At 42.8% G+C, this 15,907-nt stretch overlaps 2 protein-coding genes across 2 annotated transcripts in view; both read left to right on the top strand.

Annotated features, from left to right (window-relative positions):
• Positions 1-4,789, top strand: part of LOC107102289 (GTPase IMAP family member 8-like) — a 6,606-nt gene extending 1,817 nt beyond the window's left edge. The window contains exon 2 of the mRNA XM_015401532.1: positions 3,009-4,789. Coding sequence (XP_015257018.1) covers positions 3,009-4,364 — 1,356 coding nt within the window. The 3' untranslated portion in view covers positions 4,365-4,789. The remainder of the gene's footprint in view (positions 1-3,008) is intronic.
• A 6,398-nt stretch (positions 4,790-11,187) lies between these two features.
• The window catches only part of LOC107102288, a 9,431-nt gene continuing 4,711 nt past the window's right edge, over positions 11,188-15,907 (top strand). Inside the window, exons 1-3 of the mRNA XM_015401531.1 lie at positions 11,188-11,208; positions 11,280-11,373; positions 15,421-15,714. Of these exons, the coding sequence (XP_015257017.1) occupies positions 11,188-11,208; positions 11,280-11,373; positions 15,421-15,714 (409 nt within the window). The remainder of the gene's footprint in view (positions 11,209-11,279; positions 11,374-15,420; positions 15,715-15,907) is intronic.

Here is a 15,907-nt window from a genome sequence, read left to right as displayed (position 1 = left end):
GATGAGAGACACAAGATGAGGGAGCACGATCTGAGAGAGAGAGAGAGAGAGAGAGAGAGAGAGAGAGAGAGAGAGAGAGATGACTGCTAGCATCCATCTTTTTGATTTATATCCAGTATTGAAACACAGCCTGCGCTATGTTATTCAAACTATACAAACTAGCTGTGTGTGTAGATACGGCCCAGGTAGTGAGTAAGTGGGGGCAAGTTTGTGCAACTACGGAGGGACATGAGGGTGAAAAAGAGCAGGGATTCAGGTGGAAAAAGGGTCCCAGCATTCTCGTGCACCTCACTCTTCTAGCTGGTCCATCTTCACCAGTCGTTTTCCACAGTGGCGGTCATTCAAACAAAACAAGCCGGTAACATACCAAACAGGAAATACTCATGGTGTAGAGCGAATGTAGATTTGACCAATCAGAGGCCTCCTGTCTGTGATCACCTACAGTTTTAGAGAGGTGCACCAGAGTGTCTACGGAGGGGCGGGGGTACATTTGCGTTCACTGCGACCCACGCAGATGACCTGTTTTCTGAGTATAAATCAGCCTATAGTCCTTGGGTAGTAGAGCAGCAGAGTAGAAGTCTCCTCTTCTACCTGGATAGAGTTCTACTGTATAGCCATGAGGACAAAGGGCGGGAAGAGGAAGTAGAATCTTAGGTATTTGGATTGAGCCAAAGTTCTCAAAGCTCCTCAGACCTTCAGAACTCCAGGTGGAGCAGATTTTAGAAGGTGTAGGAACCAAAGAGAGGTGATCACCACCTTGGGTTTTAGGTTCTGCTGGATCTCTTAAGATGAGCTGGGTCCAGATATCCTAGACAAGACAAGATCAGTTTACCTGTGTAGCACAATTCAGTACAGAGACAATTCAAACCAGAAAGTGACGATAAAAACGTATTAAATAAGGTAGTAAAGCAAATAAAACAGTTGGACCAAAACCTAATAATAACAAATCTGTTATGTAACGAGGTGCTGATCCATTCAGTGATTTATAGACTAACAGAAGGATTTTAAATCTTATAAAATTCTTTCAGCTACAGGGAGCCAGTGGAAGGACTTCAGAACCGGGATGATGTGCTCAAATTTCTTAGTTCTAATGAGACAAGGGCAGCAGTGTTTTAGATCAGCTGCAGCTGTCTGATGGACTCTTTAGGCAAACCTACTGTATGTAGACACTGTTGCAGTAATTAATTCCACTAAAGATAAATGCATGAATGACTTTTCCTAGATCCTGCTTGGACATTAGTCCTTTAATCGAAGCATCCGATACAGGTCCAGCAGATTCAATAATAGTTTCTTCCCCACTGCCATTAGACTGCTGAATGTTGTTTAAAATGGGTTATGTTATTAATAAAAATAGTCTATTACTATTCTTTGTATCTATTTATTACTGTTTTCAAGACTGCACTTTAAAAATGAAATTGTCTAGAGCTGTTTTAAACTAAATTTCTTTTTGTTTACACTCGTGTATACAAAATGACAAAATAAAAGTCTAAGCCTCTTACTCCTCAAAATGTTCTTCAGGTGATAAAAAGCTAACCTGGTAACACCTTTATGCACCTAGGGCACCAAGATTTCGGCCATTATCACTGGTTTTCTAGCTGTAGTAGGTAGGTATGTAGCGGTTTATGAAAACCATCTGAACCATTCGGTTCGACTGTATCGGTTCGGTTCGCGTGTGTTGCGTTCGGTTCATGCGCTGCTCCTTTTTCTCATAGGCAAAGCGTTTACACTCCAGAGCAGAAGGTGGCGGTACTGCGACCAAAGCCAACCACCAGTAGTAAACAAGAAGAAGAAGAAGCGAAGCAGCGTATCCGGGTGTAGCAGGAAAAAAACAGTTGCTGTGGAGAATTGTGTGGGTATGGCGAGTGGAAAAGAACAGGAGTTGGAAGACGCACCAGCAGCGCTTTATAGGTCTGCTGTATGGGACCGCTTTGCATTTAGAGTGACCTACGATGACGGCGGAAAGAAAGTTGTGGATAAAAACAGTGTGCAAGCATTGTACAACACGTTTTGTTTATGCTAACAGCAACATGACCAACATGTCAGGCTAACAATCAACATATACCGAACCAAAAAATGTGACCACGAAACCGTGAACCGAACCGAACCGTGGATTTTGTGAACCGTTCCACATCTAGTAGTAGCTGAAGCTGTTAGCTAACTCTGTATCTCTTCTCCTTTTGTGAGAGGATTATTACCTCAGTTTGGTTTTTATTCAGTTATAGAAACTGATGGTGCATCCATGTATTGATCTGTTCTAAGCATCAAGTCAAATTCAACTGGTGACGTTGGGATGTCCTAAATGTCCGAAGTTTTCCAGTTAAGCCAGGCGTACGCGTGCATTTTTTTCAATCGTTGCACACAACTACAGCTCACACTGTATGAATAAACCGCAGGGTTTAGTCGTACACAAATCACGATGTATGTGCAGCATGACGCTATCATGCGATATACCTGCTCACACTGTACGACTAAAACCACGTCAGACTCGTGCTGCTTTGGCAATTGCAAATTTGTGCTGAAAGCCCTAAAAAGAAAAGGTGACGACATATTTGGACAAAGACATGGCTGAGCAAAAGGTGGTTAATACGGTCTGTCAATTTTACAGACAGAACTCCATTTCACTCATTGCACCCCCGCCATACTTCTGTGTTTACATCTAAGAGGAAGAAGAAAAAGAAAAATCCTTGTTTGCGCATGCGCACTGAGAGATTTGCCCACGATGGTAAAAAACATCAAACATGTTTGATTTTCTCCTGACCTTACGATTCCTCATCGGGAGGTGGTCATGAGAGGCTGATCACCCCTCATAACCCCCTGTACACTACACAACTCACGACGCACGATTAGGCTGAAAGTTGGCCTGATTAAAAGATTCTGGCAAGACTGGAAAATCACCGTGAAAATTGCATCGTGTATGCCCGGCTTTAGGCTGGTTTTGTTCTTTGTATTTCTGTTGTGTCATGATCATCGTGATCTTCCGTTCTGATGACCAACTTTCTACCCCTCAGGTGGACATGGATCCAGAACCAGAGGCTGATCTCACCGTGGTTCTCCTGGGGAACTCCGGGGTGGGGAAGAGTGCGTCCGGAAACACCATCTTAGGACGGGATGCGTTCCAGTCCAAAGCTTCCTTCTGTCCCGGCACCGTCCCCATCAGAACCGAGGTGGGACGAGTGTTTGGGAAGTGGCTCCAAGTCGTGGACACGGCCGGAATCCTAGAGTTTGAGGAGCAGATCCAGTCCCACTGCGAGAAGCTTCTTCAGACCTTCAGACCGGTTCTGTTCCTGCTGGTTCTGAAGGTGGACCGGTTTACGACGGAGCAGAGGGAGTCGCTGGAGGCGGCTATCAGGGTGGTTGGAGATGGAGCCTTCAGCTGCTGCTTCCTGCTCTTCACCCACGGAGACAGCCTAAGGAAGACCTCACTGCAGGACTTCATCTTCCAGGACCAGCAGAGCTCTCTCCCAGAGGTGGCCAGAAGGTTCTGCAACCGGGTCCACCTGTTCAACAACCAGAACCGCGAGGGATGGCAGGTCCAGGAGCTGCTGGAGAAGGCTGGACTCCTGGAGGTTCCTGCAGCAGCTGGTCCTGATGTGGATCGGGTCGGAAACCCTGACAGATCCGTCAGGTTGACCGAGAGGAGGATCATCCTGGTCGGACCTGCTGGGTCCGGGAAGAGTTCTGCTGGGAACGTTCTGCTTGGGTTCCGCCGGTTTGAGCCTGACTGTGACTTCCATGGAACTGGACGACCTGCGGAGAGCGGTTCTGTGGAGCTGGACGGGTTCCGACTCACCGTGGTGGATTCTTCTGGACCTTCAGATGAAGATCTGACCCTTGACCGGCTGGTGCAGAAGATCCGGTCCAGCATGGTGCTGGCAGAACCAGGACCTCACGTGTTGGTGATTGTGGTGAAGATCGGCCGGGTGTCCGCCTCTGACTCGCGGCTTTTCCGGCTCTTGACCCGCTCATTGGACAGGAACCTCTCCAAGCACGGCGTGGTTCTGTTCACCCACGGAGACGCTCTGGGAGGCCGAAGTGTTCAGGACCAGGTCGGGTCCAGCGGCTGTGTCTTGGATCTGTTGTCCCGCTGTGAAGGGAGACACTGCGTCTTGGACAGTACCAGAACTGGGGACCATCTGCAGGTGGAGCGGTTCCTCCGCCTCATAGAACAGACAATCCAGAAGAACTCAGGGTGTCACTGCAGCCCAGACAGCATCAGAACCGACCCAAAACCAGGACACGCCGTCTTTAGCAGAACCTGGACCAGCTGGTCCAGAAGGGCCCGGCCTGCTGGGCCTGGCCTGCTGAAGGTTCTGTCAGTACTGGTTCTGCTCCTCAATAATCCGACCTATCGGTACCTTTACTGATCCCCTCCTGCTCCATCCAGACTTTAGACACGATACCAGGCCCTGGTTCTGTTTCCGGACACATCTTGGCTGGGCCAAGATCCAGAGTCTGAACAAGAGACAGCCAGATCGGTACCAGCCCAGCCTGTGAGCTCTGTGGGTCAGCTGAGGTTCTGTTGGATGTCTCACTGGTTTAGAGCTTTGGAGCCATGTGTCCGGTTCTGATGGATTGTTCATGGCATCAAACATGGTTCGGTAGGACCCTAACCTTATGCCCTGTTCTGGTGATTAGAACACCGAACAACAGGGGGACCGGTTTGAGGGCAGAAGTTCTGAGACTGGATCAAAACCAGATTCAGGATGCTCAGAAAAACGACACCCTGTAACCATAGCAACGCTTACAGTAAACTTTTACTGATGAAGACTTTAGATTAGGGGGAACCAATTAAAAATCTGTGGGGTCCAAATAAAGACAACAACAACCAGTTAAAGTCCAGAGACATTTTTAATTATAATCTGTTACTTTGAACAGAATTTAACACTGAAATAAAATTAGGTTTTTATGCATCCATGTTATACAATTTTTTAATTGAAAAAACATTTTTCCATTTTGAAATCTAAAGTGTTTTTTGAAATAGAGAACAAAAATCGTTCAGTTTGTTATGTAGACAATTTCCTGATTCACATATTTTATAAAACACCTGAAATGACTGTTGTTACTTTTTTCTCTCTCTTTATGGCTTTATAAGAGCAGTGGGCTTTATGCTGCCCTGGCTTTAAACCTGGGATTGAATGGCGACAAAGCCATTCTCAAGCACATATAAAGGTGCTCATTTTGAGCCTGGATTGATATTTATTCTTATGTTCACAGCAGCAGGTTGAGCCAAACATACTCTAAATGTGCAGGATCATCTTTGAGCACCCCATTTCACTTTTCCTTCACCAGTTCACCTCAGTTCTTCCAGCAATCCACACTTTCTCTGCTCTCTTTTTCTCATCATCTTCTCCTTCTCTCCCATCGCTGGTTTGCCACAGGTTTGCCTGCTGTGTCTAAAAGTAGCAGCAGCAGCAACCCAGACTGATAGCAGCTCATTGGCTAATTTGTATCACTTTTAGCCTGGTGCCTGACGCTCCAGAGGGCTTTACCATATTAACAATAGAAGAGGAGCAAGTGAAGTTAGACACTGTCGTCCTGCATGTAAGTCATGTGTCGACATGCAGTGGTCAAGGTTCTGGGCAAATACAGATAAGAACTCCTTCATTAGGAATAGGGGTGTAAATAACAATTGTTTTGTATTGATCCAACAGCCGACAATCCGTTGCATCGACACGTCTGCAGAGTAGCAAATCATGTTCTTTTTTTTTCCCTCCGGTCTATTTTTATCCATTTGCTCCTGGGTGTAATTCTGACTCCCATGCTGCGGTGGCGCTAAACCTATTTTGCCCTCCTACCTCGCTTCCTGGTTATACTCCTCCAGCTGTGTGTCACAGTGAGCTTGACGGAGACATTTTTGATTTATGCCCAATATTGAAGCGTGGTCCGTGCCATACACTATGGGTCTAGATAAAGCCGAGGCGGTGAGGAAGTGGGGGAGAGTTTTTCCGACAATGGAGGGACATGATGGCGAAAAAAAGCAGAGATCCAGGTGGTAAAAGGGTCCCAGCGTTCTCGTGCACCTCGCTCTTCTAGCTAGTTGTTTTCCGCAATTTCGGTCATAAAAACAAAACAAAACGGTCAAAGGCTGAACCAAGACACTGTATTTTTTCTAAATGATCTGTGTAAAATGTGTCCACAACCTGAATCCTTTTAGAGAATGTTGAAAATATTCAGAGGCATCTTAATCACTCTCTAAAAATAACGCTGCATAATCAGCAAACAGGCTGCTCCTATATTACTGCATTCAAATGTTATTTAATGGCATCCTGGCTTGTTCTTGAATTGAAGGGCTGATATTTGCATAATTAGAACAATCGAGGGGAAAGCGGTTCTGACCAGTCCTACCTCGAAGCGGGCCCAACCAATCAGGATTTCTCTGGGTCTACCCAGTTTACAGTTACAGTCTACAACAATTGGTATCGGTGGTACCACCAAGCTGGTTATTAACTGAATGCCACTGTTCTCTATTTATTCACTGGATTGCTGATTGCCCATTGGTAGTACAGGGTTGAAGTCAAGCCACCGGTCAACATATTGGTACTACCTAGTTAGACCGGTCACAATGTAAACAATATGTGTGCTACAGCATCAAACAACGATTATGTTCAGGGGGACTTAACACTTTTAAAATAAACATAAATTAATCACTTTGACACACACTTGCTGTTTCATAGCATCAGTCGTTTACTTTAATTAAAAAGAAAAAATGGAACATCAAATTGCGGAGTCTGTATGAAGTCTATAAATAATGTAATATGACATATTATACAAATCAGTCAGCAAAATAAATGTGTTAATGGAGTACAATAATACAGATGTGCCAAAAGTGCTAAATTGATGATGTACATGTAATATACATGTATTTATGACATTGTTGTGGTAGTTACATATTGCATATAATTTCAAGATTTTACATTGAGACTGAATTACAAGTGTATATCTGTTAATGCTATAGAATCTTTCAATTTTCAAATTGTGCATGCATGTCATATACTTTTATGCTGTGTCTATGCATGAGCATTTAAATCTACCTTTAAATTTACAATACAGCTAAATTAATGAACCAGTTTAATAACTCCACAGAGCTTAAGCACATATATTTCAGCCTATGACTTTTTCAAATGAGAAATGCAACAAGCACTATAAAAACTTCAGTTTCATCCACTCAATAAAGAATTACCACATTGACATTTCACTGTATATTACTTTCTATTTACTTTCTAATTTCTAATGTTAGACAAAATGTCAATGGCTAGCCAAGTCAATCTCTTAGAGTCAGTCCAAGAAAGTGAGAAGACACTAATGTTACGCTACATACTGTACTATAGGATATATCTGCGTACATATGGATTTTCTTGGTTAGTTCATCCACTGACTAAGAAATTACCTTTGAAACATCTTCCCACAGCCAGAAAACTGCTTGTTTTTGAAGCCAAATGCTACAGATTTCTATGGCGCATCTCCGTGGGAGTGGGGAGTACCAATATGGCAGCATGTGACTTCGCTTTTTTCGGGCTATCAGGAATCCAGTAAAAAAATAGAGATCAGTGGTGAACACGAATAAAAGGGTGGGTTCAAGGTAACAGTCCAATCAGAACCATGAGTGCCGAAGGGAGAGTGCCATATTTCTCCTGAGAGGAACAAAAACTCATCTTGCAGAAATACAAAGAGGAAACAAGCCAAACATGGTAGTGGCATGAAAGAGATGCCAAATGTGGCAAAGGATTACTGACTGAGTTAATGAGCAAGTTACACATCAGAGTCATTGAACACTGCAACCTAAACACTGTACTGCAGATTTAAACATTCCCCTCTGGAGGGAAGAGGACTTGCAACAGATTAAAATAAAACACAGAAAAATAATTTATCTGCTTATTTGGACATTTTAATTTAATGTTTGGGCTGCAATGAAGCTGTAATCTGATGTCACAATTGCATCATATTAATACGAGAAATGATCAGTCTGTGTGAAATTGTTTGTTCCCTTTCAGTCAAAATCATCAGCAATATAAAAACTAGAGCTAGAATATTGAGCTCCATGTTTGATGATATTTGTCCAGAATATGTTTTCCTCTTTGGGGAAAATGTTTCACCATGTTCTGATGTTCCTGGAAAGCAGCTACAGCTCTTTTAGATCCTTCATCCTGAGCGGAACCACCTGCAGACAGACAGCATAACCAGAAGTGATGCAGGACTGAACCAGAACCACCAGAAGCTGCTCTGTGTTTGGGTTTTTCTGCAGTTTCTCTCCAGCAGCTGAAACTATTGAGGTGACTGCCGCTTGCTTCTGGTCTCATTTCCTGCTTTGTTCATTTTGGTTTCACGCCGTCTCTGATCCTGCAGCTCAACCAGACCTCTGAAGAACTCTCAGGTAAGTAGAACCACTCTGTCCTTCTACGGGTCAGAACCACTCTATTGTTCTACGGGTCAGAACCACTCTGTCGTTCTACGGGTCAGAACGACATCCGATTATGGAATCAAAGAGAGAGGAGCTTAGACTGGGGCTCTCAGTGATGGAGTCCAACATGCTGGGGTAGCTGGTTCCATCTGTTTTAGGCTATGATTGCACAGACTGGATGTTCAGATGAGACCTTAGAATCAACAGGAACAGACCAGAATCAGACCCAACGGATCTAACAGACACTGTGGCCATACAGCGCTGAAACTACAAGCCCAACTGATCAGAACCAAAAAAAGGACCCAAAAGCAGCGTATTGAGTTACTTAGATGGGGATGAAAATTGGGTCAAATGGGAATCAGCTGTTTTAGCTTCTGAGGGGTGAAAGGGACTGCTTGAACTCTCACAGTTCTCCTTCACAGTTGGATCCAACTATTTCACTTTGATCCAAAGCAGAAGTTTTCCAGGAACCTCTGGGTCTGAAGAAGATTGTCTTAGTGAGTCCAGCAGAACCATCTAGAAAGTGTCATATTTTAGCTCCTCTTAGGTCTGCATAGCTCTGAAAACAAGACATGTCTGTAAAGGTTGGTGGTGAGTGTCTGGGGCCAAGAATAGAACAGCAGGTTTCCCACAGCATCTGGGGGGGTGGGGGTGGGGGCTGGGGGGTGGGAGGGGCCAGTACATGATGTTCATATCTAGGTTCAGAATCATAACATACTGGTGAGACCAGGTCGTCTTTAATGTGGACACTAAAGAACTATGATGTTCTGTTAGCGGAAGCAGTGGTGGAGCTTGAACCGTCAGCTTGGCTGTTTATTCTCAGCAGCCTGTGGTTCTTCACCTCACACTGAACTTCCTGTCCGACAGCCTACTCCTTCCAGCTCCTGTGAGTTCTGCTCAAACTTCTCCATCTACCATGATGGACAGCAGAAGAACCTTGGATCAGAGCTGTTGAAGATCCAGTAGAATAATTCACAGTAAACGGGAGTTTTATATGACCAAGGATGTTAATCCTTATGTTAATGACATGACGCCTAAATCCACTCATCAAATGGGAAAAATTAAAAAATCTATCTATAAAGATGGCAATGATAAGAGTATTAGATTGATGTTAGGACCTTAAACTGACCATAAAGGTGAATCCAGGAGAGCAGGAGCATCCAGACTGAACCTGAGAGCCAGCAGAGGGGGTGTGATGCTGAGGGCCCGTTTCTCCTGCTCTCCCCTGGAAACCTTGTTAGCAATGTGGTCGGAAAATCTTAATTTATCTTGTGTCATATATTTATTTGTGCTATTTATCCAGTGAAAAATGTTTTTACTCAGTTTGTTTCGCCTGCAAGGCTGAGAAAATGTCTGAGTGAGGGGTGGCTTTAGACAAAACATACTAATTCCCACGACAAGCTAAATTGTTTCTCAAGCTTTGTCAAAGTGTGTGTAATTTGACTCTGACACAACCTTCACAGTTTTTTCATCAGCATAAGTAAGGGAGACAAACTCTGTCTAGTCAGAATAGGGCTAATTACTGTGCCGTAAGGGCTGTTCTCTCTTGGCAAAGATAAGAAAATAAAGTGCCGACAGTGAAATCGATCAATCTCCGTTTTTTTTAACAAGGGTTAATAGCTGAATACTTCTTCCCACTACAGCAGCCTGGCAGCACCACTGATGGGAGCTTTTTCCTCAGTGAATGAATTTTGTCAGATAAAAACTTATTTCTTGAACATGACGTAGATATTCTAGTTGAGATACATCTAGAGACAAAGAAACTGCAGACCATAGGCGTTTTTAGCCTATTTTTGGCCAGAGCTACCCTAATTTGAATTAAAGAACCCCTAAAATACGAGTAGTTTTTGTAATACTGTATGTGCTTTTCACAATAAAAAACAAAAACAAACAAAATGTGACATTGTAAAAACTATAAAGTATTTGGTTATTTAACTCCTTCAGTTATATTCTGGTTCATCAGAAATATTAATAAACAAACAAAAAACAAGTTAAAAAAAGTCAGATGGGTCTCCTTAACTAAAATGTTGACCAACGCTTTGAGGAAATCTTTGCATTCGGGTGTTTTCTGAAATGTTCAGTCAGATTTCTGCACCTATTGATGGTGTGTTGATGAAATGTTCACCAGAGAGGTGCACTAATGCGTCTGAGACTTGTGTCAATATCAATACTTAAATGTACTGAATCATTAGTAAATCGTTATCATTTCTTTCCGTTTGTAGTTATTTGAATTTATAATCCATTTTATGATTGCCAGTCTAAAGAGGGAGAGGAGTAAAGGGGGAGCAGAGGAGCAAGGTGTTCAAATTGAAAGGTCAGAAAAAACCAGGTAAGAAAAACGACAGAATGGCATCAGGCCAAACAGCAGTTGTTAAACTGGCATAGAAAAACCTTTCATTCAGTAGATTATTTTAAATATATCATGGAAGTAATTTTGGCACACAAAAGAGAAAAAAACATTTCATGAAAACTGATTCAAAGGTTTCCATGAAAAAAGTTGATTTAAAATCTTTAATTGGTTCGAATTTTCTTCTAAAAAATGCTGCTTTTTGCTTTTCTTGTTAGGTTCTTGGCACATGTCTCAGATACCATGCATTAGTGAATGATACACTGAACAACTTTAAAAAATATGAGTAGAAAACAGTGAAATTAATGTTGTCTGGCCAGGTAGCTCTCTGGGTAAGCATCCCTAAACCTCTGCTCCTATAATCGCCTCTGCTGGAGTCGCTGATGATCTGATTCCTTGTGACTCTGCTGTGTGTCAATGAAGTATGTCTGCTGCAGCCCACATGGTTGTGTGCCTAGAGGATGTGAGACCTGACTGAAGTCATGTGATCCAAACCCATTCTGACCATTAGGGTTGCATGTTTCCTCTCCACAGAGCCTGATTGCCAAGAAGAGGAGCAAGCTGCAGAATCCGACCATGTTGAGTCTATCCCTGCTGGTTATGTTGGTGGTGATGATGACCATAGACCGTTAGTAACCTAAGTTTCATTATTACCTCACAAACAAAATAACTCACTTAAAATGGCCCTGATCCATCTCACCAAACAGGTGATCAATTGAACAACAAAATAAAGAGGAACAAAAGCAAACCACCCACAGATAAGTGGTAGCCATGGCAGCAAGATCCTAACCACAGCTGTCTTTCGAATACCCGGAAAAAACTCAGGCGTGGGAAGAGTTCGGAAGAGGCCATGGAGAAAGACTTCCATACAACTTCGAAGTTATTCTGGTCCACAATCCGCGTCTCAGGAGGGGGAAGCAGTGCAGTACCAACAGAATTTATAGTGGGGGTGGTGTGCTGCTGACCTCAACTCAGGATATTGTATGTCGATGGGCAGAGTACTTCAAAGACCTCCTTAACCCCACCAGCACGTCTTCCATTGAAGAAGCAGAGCCTGGGGGCTCCGGGTTGGGTTCTTCCATCTCTGTTGCTGAGGTCACTGAGGTGGTTAAAAAGCTCCCTGGTGGCAAGGCCCCAGGGGTGGATGAGATTCGCCCTGAGTACCTTAAGGCTCTGGATGTTGTGGGGCTGTGTTGTTTAACGTTTCTATTCAACATTGGGTGGACAGGGGCAGTTCCTCTGGATTGGCAAACTGGGGTGGTGTTCCCCCTATTTAAAAAAGGGGACCGGAGGGTATGTTCCAACTACAGAGGAATCACACTCTTAAGCCTCCCTGGTAAGGTCTGTTCCAGGGTCCTGGAAAGGAGGGTACTTTGGATAGGAGGAGCAGTGTAGTTTTCTATGGAGAGATATTTGTGCCATTGGTTTGAGCGCGCAGGAACCAATCCGAGCGCGCAGTGAGACAACACAAGCGCGCGCTCAAAACCGGTCTGACGCGCGCTCAACTCTGAAAAACCCTCTCAACACACTGTTTCATCTCTGTGTGTACTCGGATCTGTCTCTGCTCGCGCTTGACCTGCTCTCTCCGTGCTCAATACCAGCTGTGCGCTCGGCTATTTCTCCGCTCGCTCGACTCTCTGTGCTCGCGACTTCAGCAATGTATGTAAATGAACCATACCATCAGCCAATCATGCTCAGCTTCTTTTCATCCAATGAAAGCATTTGTTCTTCCGGTTAAATGAAAAAAAAAATACAATCAGGAAAATCAAACAACTCTTACAGTTATTTGTTCAACAATACTAACCATTTGATGGACAGAAGATAGTACTATAAAATATCTTGAATTATCTCAAATAAACTTCAGTAAAACAGTTATTAGATCATTGCCTCATCCATCTCTTTTGCCTGCTATTGACATGGATTTAAATTTGCTGTTTTAAAAGAAAAATAAGGATGATATTTCAGAGTATCAAGTATGGTTCAACAATATATAGATAAAAAAATATTATGGATATGTTAAGTTTTTTTATGGATGCTTCAAAATATTCCAATATTAGGAATGGTGTTTTGTTTAGTTCCAGAATTTATTTTTAAATCGGGTAAAAGAATCAGTGATCAGTAACCGGATGTAGTATTTTGAACGAATGCTTTCATTGGATGAAAAAAAGCTGAGCGTGATTGGCTGATGGTATGGTTCATTAATATACATTGCTCAAGTCGCGAGCGCAGAGAATAGAGCGAGCGGAGAAACAGCCGAGCGTAAAATACGGGTTGGAACTGCGCGTTATTGTGCGGACGATTATTGGCCCAATCGGTACGGACGATTATTGGCCCAATCGCCTTGCCATAGATTTCCGAGTTAAGCGCGCGCCAGACCTGTTTTGCGGATTGGTTCCTGCGCGCTCAAACCGATGGCACAAATATCTCTCCATAGTTTTCATCCTGGCATTGCCGGTAGTAAGTCGGACTCGTTTCCGGTGAGGGTTGGACTCCCCCAAGGTTGCCCTTTGTCACAGATTCTGTTCATAACTTTTATGGATAGAATTTCTAGGTGCAGCCAAGGTGTTGAGGGGATCTGTTTTGGCACCGGTCTGGTGTGGCGAAGAGAGAGCTGAGCCAACAAGCAAAGCTCTTGATATACCGGTCGATCTGCGTTCCTACCCTCATCTATGGTCATGAGCTTTTGGTCATGACCGAAAGAATAAGATCCCGGATACAAGCGGTTGGAATTAGTTTTCTCTGCAGGCTGTCTGGGCTCTCCCTTAGAGATAGGGTGAGGAGCTCAGTCATCCGGAAAGACTCAGAGTAGAACCGCTGCTCCTCCACATCTAGAGGAGCCAGTTCACGTGGCTCAGGCATTTGGTTAGAATGCCTCTTTGACGTCTCCCTGGTGAGGTGTTCCAGGCATGTCTCACCGGGAGGCCCAGCGGGAGACCCAGGACATGCTGGAGGGACTATATTTCTCGGCTGGCTTGGGACGGCCTTGGGATTCCCCCGGAGGAGCTGGCCCAAGTGGCTGGGGAGAGGGACGTCTGGGCCTCCCTACTGAAGCTGCTACCCCCGCGACCCGACCCCGGATAAGTGGAAGAAGATAGATGGATATATATATATATATATATATATATATATATATATATATATATATATATATACACACGTGTGTATGTGTATATACATATGCATACACAAATCATGGAGGGGTCTAAAATTGTCATTGTAGGTGCATGTCCACTGTGAGAGACATAATTTAAAAAAAAATCCAGAAATCACAATATAGGATTTTTTAGCTATTTATTTGTATGATACAGCTGCAAATACTTATTTGAACACCTGAGAAAATCAATGTTAATATTTGGTACAGAATCCTTTGTTTGCAATTCCAGAGTTGAAACGTTTACTGTATTTTTTTTTTTTTTATACCAGGTTTGCACACACTGCAGGTGGGATTTTAGCTCACTCCTCCATGAAGACTCTAGATCAGAATCAGATTTATTTCCAAGTAGGTTTCAGTAGAGAGATTTTATTTTGTCCTTCTGTATACAAGTGTAAACACAAAGAGATTTAATTAAGAAAAGCTCTCAATTACATTTTTTAAGTGCAGCCTTGATAAGGTAAGCAGCAGTGTAGAAAAACACTACTGTTAACAATGTAAAGATATGACTGTAATGTTACAGTTCTAACATTCAACATTTCTTTCAATTAACATTCTTTTTTTTTCATGAAATCATGACGTCTTAGTGTATCACCAACAGTTACCATGAAAATTATGGTCCCAGCTCTTTTCAGGTCATTGACCAGCTCCTCCCTTGTAGTTCTGGGATGATTTCTCACCTTTCTTAGGATCATTGAGACCCCACGAGGTGAGATCTTGCATTGAGTCCTAGTCTGAGGTAGATTGACAGTCAGGTTTAGCCTCTTCCATTTTTGAATGATTGCTCCATCGGTGAACCTTTTTTCACCAATCTGGTTTGCAATTTCCTCATAGTCCTTTCCAGCCTTGTGAAGGTGTACACTTTAGTATCTAGTGTCTTTTGACAGCTCTTTAGTCTTTACCATGTCAGGAGTTGGATTCTTACTGATTGTATGGGGTGGACAGGTGTCTTTATGCAACTAACAGCCTCAAACAGGTGCATTTAATTCAAGATAATAAATGAAATGGAGATGGATATTTTGAACGCAGACTAACAGGTCTTTGAGGGTCACAATTCTGGCAGATAGATGGGTGTTTAAATACTTATTTGTAGCTTAATTATACAAATAAATACTTGTAAAAATCACATATATGAAAAAAATCATATACATGACCTTATATATATATGTATATATATATATATATATATATATAAAATTATACATTTTAGAAAGCATAACCATGCTTCGACAAGTTTTTAGTATTGTCAACAAACATTGGGACCTGTCTAAATCTACCTGAAGCAGACAGAGAGAAAATGCAAATCTTTATCTATTAAGACAAACCTAGGTCCAATGCTGGACAATGTAAGAATTTGTATTTAGAAATCCCTTTAATGTTTAAATTAAATTATTTTCTAGCTATATAAATAGACTATACTCTGATAAAAGATAAATTTTCCTTTAACACTATAAGCACCGCCATGGTTGGCAGGTGTGATACTAATCCATTACATGTTCTCTCTGTGTAATTTCTAAATCCCAGCTTCATCTGGTGACACCTTAACCGTATCTGTAATCAGTGGTCAAAGTGCTGTGCTGCCATCCGGCCTCAAGAGCCAGAGGATGGCTAAAACAAGGGATGTCAGGTGGACACACGCCAACCTGCTGCTCAACAACAGGACCACCAAGTGTCACCATGGCCGCTGCCAACTCCTTCAGGACGGATCACTGAGCTTCAGCAAAGTGCAGGAGGAAGACTCAGGAATTTACATGCTGGAGATCTATGATCAACAAGGAACAATGAAGGAGAGGAAGGTGTTCCATCTGCAAGTACAAGGTTAGCCTGTAGAAAAAAACTTCCACCTCCATAAAAATGGAGGTTAATTTGTACAAGTAAAAAAAATGGAAATCTAAACAAAATTCAGCAGACTATAGCTAACCCTATCGGCAAATGACATGCTTTTTACCAATATTGACCAACCAGTAACATTAACTCACTGACAAGTTACCAACAGATGCCAACTGATAAC

The sequence above is a fragment of the Cyprinodon variegatus genome, unplaced genomic scaffold (genome assembly GCF_000732505.1).
Source record: "Cyprinodon variegatus isolate N-32 unplaced genomic scaffold, C_variegatus-1.0 Scaffold1231, whole genome shotgun sequence".
NCBI lineage: Eukaryota > Metazoa > Chordata > Actinopteri > Cyprinodontiformes > Cyprinodontidae > Cyprinodon > Cyprinodon variegatus.
This window is presented reverse-complemented; position numbering and strand designations above follow the sequence as displayed.